We start from the raw sequence: 11016 nt of genomic DNA on the forward strand, positions 1-11016 counted from the left end.
AGCTTCTTTGTGTCCTCAGCAGTACACCTGTCTCATAAGCATCAGTGAAATGCTTACTCTGCTTCACGGGATAAAAAAACAGCCAGACCAGACTCCTCTGGTGGGCAAGGTATGCAACTGCATGAGACCCCAATGAAAAGCGCCCCAGACTGATGTTTAATTATTGCTGGAATTATACCCCAAAATAACATTTAACTTAACTGTATACTACACACTGTGTACTTCGACTTCAGAGGAAAACATTCTCCTAATTGTTTTAACTGACAGACATTTTAAATGTTACGAAGCAGATTCTGAACAATTAAAATGTGAAGTATTCATTTATTATCCATTAAACTATCCAGTATTATTTAGAATTCAAAGCTCTGCCTTGAAGAAATTGTTAGTATTGATATTTCAGAAACAAAGCCTAGACTACTTCTAATTTAATATTATATTAATATTAGTGATTACATTGCAAACTTAGCTTTTCACAAAATACAACAATGGGCGAAATAATTATGGATTCACTAAACTAACCAACATTATATTATAATTTAAATCCATCTTGAACAGACGGGTAATGGCGCTTTAAAAAAAAAAGGATTTAATGAACTATAAACTGAATTCAGAGCATATCTGAGTTAGTCTTATGTCGGGACATTTTAGCTTTACATACTAAATAGTAAGGCTTGACGAATCCCACAGTAATATGTATAAAATCTGAATTTGGAGATTATTTCAACACATACAGAACATATTTTATTGACATCTATTTTGTGTGTGAATGCTCCATCACACATGAAACATACAGTTTGCTCATTAAATGTGATGTCAAAATGTAAGCGAATATGAATAATAAATACTGGGACTATTTCAATGGTTCAATGTATTCTTGTTAATTTCTCCGTATAAAATTATAGTGCAAAGTTTTATTCTATAAATGTATTTTGCATGTATTATATTAATTTCATCCATTATTTATAGCTGTATTTTCTCAATACTTATAACTGTATAAAATTACTATTAGTCTCAAAAGGATGTGCAAATAATTGACATATTTAGTGTTATATTCAGTCACACAATATTGATGGTTGTGGCTGGTCATAAACTGCATAGCAACCCAATACTTAACTTGCTTTATCCCCCCGACAGAGCAACTGGTGTTTAATGAACGTGTTATGAAAGATGACTGTTCAGTGTGTCCTGTGACATTCTCCATGACAACACCGCTGTGTTTGGACCAAATACATCATCCACCTACCACCCATTTTCCTTCCATCTTTAGCAGCATTCACAGACGACTGCAAGGCAGAAATCTCAGCCCTTGAGTCAGCGCAGCCATGAATAACCTATGATGGCATGTACGCAGAGCATCCAAGACGCAGCGAGCGCAGTAACCACATCCAGATGGAGGGAGCGCTCGCTCTCTCTCTTTCTCTCTTGGTGTAGCGCTGCTCCTTCCTCTCAGGCGGCTGTGCATGTGGTCATGTTTTGCACCTCCCCAGCAGCCGAGGAGAGGAGAGGATACTCCTTTTGTCGAGGATCGACTTCTGTATCTTCTGCAGGAAATAAATGACGTGATCATTTGACATGTGGTCGGATGGGACGCTTCTCAGATGTGAAGAGAAAAAAAGAATATTGTCGTAAATATAGTTAAACTATGACTTGTGTTTGCAAATTAAACAGCTGTTTCATTTGGATAGAACTCTAAACACATCAAGCCTTGATATTAAATATGGAAAAAACCTAAAACATAACTAAAGTATGATGTCAAAAGCAAAATAAGTCACTTGTCATTTGTACTAAAAGTAATCCATTAGTCATTTTATAACATTTTAATTAAAATACTTAAATATTACAATATAAATGTTCGATTTATCTAAATATTATGTCTTTGAAATTATATTTCAGAGAAATACGGATATATTTCTATTAAATGCGAGTTAAAATTGAAAAGTCAGACTTATGTTTGTATTCTACCGATTAAGCATCCAAACTCAATCTGAACACTAATATTTAAGGCAGATCTTCTCGTCGCACCGTGAGCGGTGGCGAGTCAGTGGACCAGAGGGCTCTGAGACACTTGCAGTGATAGTTTGCCACCAAAAGAGTGCAGCACCGTACCGTATAAAGAAGCTGAAGTATTCAACTATTCATTAGTAGGAAACTAAACGTAGAAAATAACACAACCAGTGGTTTCAGCTTCACTGAACACATCATTTGGTGGATTACAACGTCACAAAAAGGGGGAAAATAATGAGAAGCTAAAGGTTTTTGGAGCGTTCAGTCTTCCAGAAGTAGTAGTCGTACGTTTTGAGGTTCACAGTAAAAACCCACTCACACGAACCAGTGCCTCATTTTTTTTCATTCACCTCAGGCACTGGGGAACAAACTGGGAGAGATCCAGACTTTACACCAGCAGGAAGAAACGACATACCAACAAATACGAAGGCTGACGACAGGGAATAAAGTCACATCAAACATCCTTTAAAGGCCTGCGGTTCCCCCGACTGGGCTTTCATTCAAACAGAAACTAAATGTACAAAAGAACACCAGATAGAGAAAGTCACACCACGGTTCCCCCGATACCAGAACCCTGTTTAATGGCTCTATATTGTCATACCATATGGAGCCAGAGTCTCACTTCTTAAAGATTTTCTTCCAGACATATTCCAGCTTTTTGTCAAGTTAAGGACCAGAACCAGTATTTAATGCAGATATATGTACATTAGGGACACTTAACAGTCTCCGCTTCAAGAATATAAATGGATATATTTTGGAAAGTCACATTAGAAACACACTTTTGTTTGTTGTATCAACATGCAACAGACTGCAATTGAAGACACAGAATATTATCATAATCACGTCTGTATTGCTGCCATCGGTTAATTATGTGTATAGAAATATCTTGGTACTCAAAAACAATCTGCCAACAAGCAGAAAAGAGGAAATTGCCGTTCACTGGATTATTCTAATACATACTCTGCCAAATTTAGAGTTCAGCCGTTCATCTCTAGAGTGTAGAAATGCTTTCCTCAACTCATCTTCACCTTTAATCCATAATCATGAAGATACCGTAAAAATATTGAAGGTGGTGTAGAAAAATGGTATTCTTTATCCAGTCCCTCACGACGCCTCCATCGATCTCACGCCATCGTCCCTCTGTGTCCTCCTCAGAGTTTCTTCCTCATCTTACCCTTCTTTTGACCACCCCGTCCAAAACCTGACTTCTTAACTTCTCCGAGCCACTTTTTGTTTTTGGATCGGTTCTTCAGGGATCCAGTCTGCAGGAACCGGTGCTTCTCGTCTTTCTTGCGCTGCTTCAGGATTTGATCCTTCGTCTTCAGCTCAGAGCGAACTCTGAGGCCACCGGGCGTCTGCTGCGATCCTCCTGGGCTCTGGAAGTTGGGATTACTGCCACGACCACGACCACGGCCTCGACCACGACCTGGGAGAAGAATGGTAAAGAAACAAGGATTTTAAATAAATTAAACAAACTAACAGTACATACGAGTACATATTTGTTGCCAAACTATAAACTTGTAATGTACAAAGAGATTTATCTTTCTTGTTGGAAATTAAAGCAGACACACTTTGCAGGTTGGATAATTCAGACTGAAAAGGCTGGAAGGAATAATTTGTAATTTTGAGGGAAATCATTATTAAACTTTGAGTTAGACAATAACATCAGTACCGCTCAGATCAATTCAGTATAACAGCAGCTAGCTTAGCACAACAACTGGAAACCATGAACCTAGCTGTGTTAAACAACAGCTGAATCCACCAACTCACACCTCTGAAGCTTACACTCTGTATCTTGTTTGGTTATTTAATGTCACTATTGAGTAAACCTTTTACTTAGTCAGTAAATTTGAACAATTATATATTTGTTGTTCCCTTTGATGTAAAGGATTAGTTCTAAAATGTTCAAGTTAAGATCTCTCCTACCTCCTCCTGCTGCTGGTCCTCCTGGCCTCCTCCCTCCACGCCTGCCTCTTCCTCCTCTTCCTCCTGCTCCTCCTTCTCCATCTGAGCCAGAGTCTCCATCGTCGACCTTGTATTTTTTCTTCCACTCATCGTAACTGCCGTGTGGTTAAGTGAAACAACATCTCAACAATGCAGGTAAACACGGTCAGAGCGAGAGAGAACCAGAATAGTATAGTACACAAAGAGGATACAAGTTCTTCTTGTTCTTCTTGTTATCGATGACCTGTCCTCCATCGAGTCGGATCTTCTTCTTCTGGTCCTCCTTTCCTGCGTCGCTCACAAAGCGCTTCTTCTTACGATCCCTACACATGACAGAGAGACACTGAATTGTGGAACTAAATGGCAGAATCGAAAGCATGCGTTGTCAGAAAGAGGAGGAGAAAGAAAGATGAATTGACTTTTGATTTTCACCATTTCATTATGCTCTTGTGCTGGTTAAACTTGTTTCTGTCATCTCCCATCAGGTCCAGGACCGCGGAGGAGGCCTGCTGTTCAAAGGCAGAGCCCTCTGTGCCGAGACTTAAGCTAAAGCCACACAGAACACGCGTCATCACACACAGCAAATACGCGGTAGTGATGTTTTATGAAAAGAAGCTCAATGTTTATCGTCTCACCCTCTCTCAGAGTCAAAGTCTTTGGGTCTGTAGGGGATGTAATACTCATCATCTTTTCCTGACTGTCTGCTTCTCTTGTTCTGTTGTCTTTCTTCCCCATCGTCCTGATAGTCATACAGGCGTTTCTTTTTTCCACCTACAACAGCCGAGAACACCCCCTGGTGGAAACATGTGGAATTACATGTTAGACATTGACATTGAGGCTAGCATTTTAAGTGTCATGTACAAAATGAGGATATGCAACAAATATTAACGTATTAACGCATAGTAGAGAAGCTGCTCAATCTCATTAAATGGTTTTAAAATATATATATTTTAGAGCTGTATTGATTACTCAATTTAATGACGAGTTTATCAACAGCAAATGAACCGTTTTGAATGACCAGTGTACTTGCTGCTTTTCTTTATATCAATAGATAATAAACAGAATATCTTCAGGCTCAAGAGACAGGCTTGGCTTCAAATATTTATACTACAGAAGAATAAGAGTTTCTTGCCTTCATATCGTCCTCATTTTCGCCCGTGCTGTTTGTGAAATCCTCATCGGCTGCGGTGGAGGGTTTGACGGACTGGTGCAGGCGGCTTTCTGCAGCCATGGTCGCTTTCTGTTTGCTGAATTTGTCCACGAGCCGCTTGTCCTTGGAGCGCTTGGCCTGCATGACCTTACCTGCCTCTGTCTTATTGCTAGAGTTGATTTCAAAGATTGTCTACATGAAGACAAAAAAGAACATTTTAATGTGCAATCACAGGTTAGAAGAAATTTTCTGCACTATGAGATATCTACATTATTATCTACTGGAACTCACCGATTTGGATTTGTAGCCTTTGATGGCATCGACTATGTGAAGGCGCTCCAGTTCCATTTTCTCCAAACAAGACCCTGAAACAAGGTCAATCAAAAGGTTACTAACAACTACTGCCTGAGCACCATCATCACCGTTTTCTTCATCGGACATCTTCCTCCAAACATACCTAGTAGTGGATGGACGGCTATAATGGACAGATCTGTGTTTTTGACCCGTCTGAAGGACTCGGGTGAGGGACTTGGTCGAGACTTAATGTACTGCTTGTAGGCGTTCTCGGAGACATGGAGCATGCTCTGCAGGTCCAGGGAGTTCTCGTGGGTCGTCGTTAAATGAGAACTTTCGTCATCCAGGATACTCTGAGGGACCCGACCGAACACGCCCTCTGAATCTGAAGGAGGGGACGAGCAGCAGAGAGCCAAAGATTATGAAAACTAAATCAATCCAGGGGTAGCCTCATCAGTTGAAGTCCTGGCAAGGCAATCAGCAACGTCTACCTGGTGTGTGTTCAGGTGTGGCAAACTGAACAGGCCTCCCAAGGAAGAGGTGAAGGTCATAGACGAAAGGCATCTCATCTGGACAAATCAGACTGTATGCTATGCCGCTGCGTCCAGCACGTCCCACACGGCCTGATGGGAAAAGACAGGCGATGACGAGGGACATTTTTTTATTTATTTTTAAATCGAGGTCATGATTCAATGTACAAGCCGCTTACCAACTCTGTGTAGGAATAGCTTGGGCTTGGAGGGGAAGTTGTAGTTGATGACATTGTCCAGCATGGGGATGTCGATACCACGAGCAGCAACATCCGTCACAATTAGCACCATGGCTTTCCGATGCACAAATTTCCCGATGTTGATCTTTCTGGAAGTCTGATCGAGGGCGCTGTAGATGTAGGCACACTCCACTCCTTCTGAAGTCAGCAGCTGGAGATCAAAACAAAATAAATCAAAGCTCATAAATATGTGCAAACTTTCACATGGACTCAGGGAGAATATGTGTGAGAAGAAATACACACAAAGAGAGCCACAATGAGTGAATCTGCCGTTTGTCTCTTACCTCCTTGATGTACTCCACGTGGTGTCTAGTGGCTACAAAAACCACCGTCTGCTCCTGAGGCTTCACTACGTTCCTCAGCAGATGAAGCAGGAGCGCCTGCTTGTCATCCATGCGCAAATGGAAAAATGACAGCTGAGGGAAGACGGGAGAAATTAAAATCTTGTACAGGGTGGACAGATATTACAGCGGCCTCAGGTGGAGGTTATGACGTTCCATTTCAGCAGTAATTACTACAAATTTTTATTGAGCACATCATCAATCATGTCTCAAATAAAGTCTACCTACCCTTTAATGTTTAATAAACTCTGTTCTTTCTTTACCTTAATCTGGTCGCTGAGTTTAGAATCCACATCTAAACGAATCAACACTGGTTCGGTCAGCCCTGGAAATATAAAAGAAAAAGCATATTTAGTTTGCTTGAGCATGCACTTATTATATGGATGATAAGAAGATAGTTACAGTGGTGATGTATTATGATGTATGCATGCAAACCGGAAATTTAGTGATCTCACCAGCTCTGGCAAACTCCACCAGCAGTTTGGGCAGAGTGGCAGAGAACAGCAGAGTCTGTCTGCTGTCTGGAAGCCTCCGGATGATCTCCGAGAGCTGCTCGGCAAAACCCATTTCAAATAACCTGGAAGGAGGACGAAAACAGACACGTTCACCCATTAACACGTGTGAATCCAAGCCGTGAATTGAAAATGACACCTTTAAACAATACCATTTCTCACCTGTCAGCCTCATCAAACACCACGTACTCCACATTCTGCAGCTTCAGGTTCATCTCTTTGACAACATGCATGAGGCGACCGGGGGTACCGATGATTCTGAGTGGGAAGAGCAGAGATACGGATTACAATTCACAGTGAGTGCATGGATGGCGAGACTCAACATTACGAGTCAACGCTACAACTAAAACACTCACATGTCGGGGTTTTCATGAAGAGCGGCAAACTGATCATCCATTCTGAAAAAAAAAAGAAATGTAAATCCATTGTAGAGTTAAAGGACAATTGCACACATCTCAGCGCACAAGAGGCAACAAACAATACACACATATTGAGAGATCACCCACCTGTCTCCACCAAGGATCAAAGCAAACCTGAGGCCAGTGAATCTCCCCAACTATAATACCAAAATAAAGTGACAGAGAAGTTAAGCACAGTTATTAAATCACAGGGATGATTTTGCAGAGGAACTTAACTATAATTTAAAAAGATTTACACAATTTAGCAATGGACACCTTGAACCTCTAAATAAACAGTAAACATCCGTCTGTTCATTTGACCTCTTTTGTGAACTTCATGGTCTGCAGAGCCAACTCTCTGGTGGGGGTCAGGATTAGGGCCCTGGCTCCGGTTTGGGCTTGAGGCGCTTTCAACTTCTCAAACATGGGCACCAGGAAAGCAGCAGTCTTACCACTGCCAGTCCTCGCCATAGCAACTATGTCCTTGCCATCCAAAATCACTGGGATCGTCTGAAGTAGTGAAGAGAAGGATTTTGCATGAAATATTGTTAGAAGTCCTAAATGTTTGATTATGGGATTCTTTAAGTGGCACTGACTTACCTTTCTTTGGATCGGTGTAGGGACTTTGTAACCCTTCATCATGACACCTTTATACACAGGATAACTGAGACCTGCAATCATAAACATTGTAGTTACATTACATTGCCTCTGGAACTTCACTTAAAGTAGACATGTCAGCTCAAATGATACACACATAAAGCAGGGAAATATACACACTGTTCACTTGGTCTTACCCATGGACTGAAAGCCTCCAGACTTCTTTTTCTTCTTGTTCTGGGCTCGGACGAGCTGCCGGGTGTCCGGCTCCGCATCCGTGTTGGTCGCGATCCGCAAGAGTTTCGTCCCGATCTGTGGAAAACAACAAAACACATCAAAAGCTTCTCAACAACATGACAGAGGTACCAACAAACATAATGTATTGAAACACGTTTCTTCAAATGCAAGTAGTACACATTTCCCCTGGATAATTCTGGTAATATATGATAACTTATCTAAACTGCTTTGATTGTAATATGCAAACATTGTTCACATGACAAGGTGTGCCTTCTGGACACATGACGTCTCTTTCACTAAACTGTTTATGCACAGATGGTAAACAATTAGTAATCAGTGGCTTTAAGAATGTACAGATAACTATGTCAACATTTCATATTTTACTATTTAAGGGTGACGAGTTGCTCAAAACAACGTACAGGAGGCACCGGAAACTGAACCTACGACCTCTTGACACCACTGTACCCCAACTCCATCCACACCTGAGCGAGGACCCGACCCTCGCGTGCGCAACACAACCTAAAGGTCATCACGCGCTACGATGAACTCTTCAGCGGGCAGTTGCCTTGTTATTTGTGTTAAAATATTGCTCCTTACAGAATTATCATCGTCCTTAGTTTCAACGGCCAGTTCAACGTCTCCGTCGTCGGGCTCTCTGTTGCCTGTGTGTCGCCTCTTCTTCGTCATTTTCTTCTTCCTCTGCGCCATCGTGAGGCTCCGCTGCTCTCTTTAACGGCCGCCGGTAACGTTACTGTACGGTTTGTGAAATAAAACTGCGTCACACGAGGAAAAACTAGTCAACACGGCTCACGGAAGCTCGACGTGCAACAACACGGCAAGCGGACATGTTGTACACACGTGCGAGTTTCTTCTTCTTCGGTTTCGCCTGTGTCTTCTTCTTCTTCTTCTTTCATTTTGTGCGGCTGGTACGTCGCTTGAAACTCAACATCGCCACCTGCTGCTCCGGAGCGTGTGAATCCGGATCGAGGGCCAATCAGTAGCCAAAGTCACATCTATATTCATGCACGTTTTATTTCATCTCCACGTTCTCTGATGCCATCATATTGGAAGTTGTGTAGTTGATATTATCTTTGGTTTTTCGCCTCACAAGATAATGTTTGATGTAACAATATGTAATATACTGTAGCCTACTTTAAAGCCAACAATCCAGCAATTAATCACATATTACGCAATTTTTCAGTCTATGCTTTTTCAATCTCCCTCATCTTAACTTTCATTAATTCAGAAGAGGAGCCTGCTATTTTCTTGAATCCTGATATGCAGATATATAAGACTATACTATCCCATATATAGTCTTTAATTAGGATATGGCGTATACTATTTATATTTCAAGTTGAGTGACCATCTCTAAATTCTGTATCCGTTGTTCATCTATTTATCACACACATCTCAGAGATAAATGGTTTGTTTGCATGACAATTAAAGAAATAGTTCAGTCCAGTTCAGAAGGCAGTTTTTGGGCCTTTCACCTGATTTATGAGAGAAAACCTGCACACACCATCCTCAGCCAGCAGCCTCTCATTATGTGTTGGACATGTTGTGAGTGCACTTGAAGATGTCATAGATGTCTCTAAATCTGAATCTCGATTACACCTTAATTTCCGCAGTAACATCCCTGCTGCTGAGATGTATTGCACAATGCTGATTTAATCACAGGATATGTTTTGTCTCTCCTTCTCAGTCAGTGTACATACATTCAAAATATTTGCCAAAATAATTGTCTCTTTGTTTCCTGAACCAACTGAACTGAGGAAAACACAAACAAGTCATCGACAAGCAAATAAGACAATAAGCACAATGTTTACATGTATGTAGTGCATGATTTGATAGGAGCTGGCACTTATATCTTGCAGCATCACTATCAGGCAAACTCATATGAAGGTCATTCATCGGGTTGAGCATTTAGAAAACATATTTTTTTTACCTCTAGTCAGATATATTTTATGTATATTTTCCATTGGTATGTATAGGCTAAATAAGAGGAAAGGAAAAAGAAAAATGAGAGCATTTCCCCAATATGACTCTACTGTGATGACTATACATTTATATAACTCAAAACTCATGGGAAATCTGAGCTTTTCTTTTTGTTGCATAACTTTTTATAAAGTGACTGTATAAGACATTTTCTCAGGCGAAGCTACCCATCCGTGCAACAACTCACATTTATGCTGCAGGAAACCTGAAATATGCTCCAAGATTTCAAAAGAAAAAAATGTTTTATTCCACTGCACAAAAGCTTAGAGACAGAATCTCTAGGTTTCAAAAAGCCCACGCACTGTTCTTATTTTAGGATTATGTCCCTAAATTCCATATTTATTAGAAATCTGCTGTCGTAAAGCATTGTTTGAAATAGTGTGTGTATTTATACAAAGCCATAAGTTGTCTTTCCTTTTCAAATATGTTGTTGCTCGTGATATAACTAAACAAAGCTCTCCCTCCATTCATGAATTTTGCTCTGCCAAAGCTTATGTGCAATATCCTCGTTCAACAACCTTGAGTCTGAGTACATCTTACACAACCATTGAAGTGTAAGACTTGGCTTTAAGTGGTTTAGGGTCAGTATTTCTTCTCAAAATATGTACTTTGAAGCCTTTAACAATCAAGGCCTTTACTTCTTTAACACTTTGATTATTCGGTAAATGTCAGTGGCATTCCTGCTTGTGGTTTCATTATAATTTGAGGCCAGCTGTTGGCCGAGAAAACAGCTGGCCAAGACATCAAAAATTCCAAATGGACACAGAGCTATTGT

At 40.7% G+C, this 11016-nt stretch overlaps 1 protein-coding gene across 1 annotated transcript; it reads right to left on the minus strand.

Moving 5' to 3' along the window:
• Positions 1-2006: 2006 nt before the first annotated feature.
• On the minus strand, positions 2007-9113 carry ddx54 (DEAD (Asp-Glu-Ala-Asp) box polypeptide 54). Its single transcript, XM_068574742.1, has 20 exons — positions 8844-9113; positions 8207-8321; positions 8013-8083; positions 7734-7922; positions 7521-7570; positions 7371-7412; positions 7177-7272; positions 6958-7079; positions 6766-6827; positions 6446-6577; positions 6102-6312; positions 5884-6015; positions 5556-5777; positions 5390-5463; positions 5081-5290; positions 4584-4741; positions 4381-4494; positions 4161-4271; positions 3930-4064; positions 2007-3432 (listed from the first exon to the last, which is right to left on the minus strand). The coding sequence occupies exons 1-20, from the start codon at positions 8952-8954 to the stop codon at positions 3156-3158; spliced, it is 2634 nt and encodes an 877-aa protein (XP_068430843.1). The 5' UTR covers positions 8955-9113; the 3' UTR covers positions 2007-3155.
• Positions 9114-11016: the final 1903 nt, after the last annotated feature.

This window comes from Clinocottus analis, unplaced genomic scaffold (genome assembly GCF_023055335.1).
Source record: "Clinocottus analis isolate CAN_PGR_092001 unplaced genomic scaffold, fCliAna1.0.p SCAF_13, whole genome shotgun sequence".
Classification (NCBI taxonomy): Eukaryota; Metazoa; Chordata; class Actinopteri; order Perciformes; family Cottidae; genus Clinocottus; species Clinocottus analis.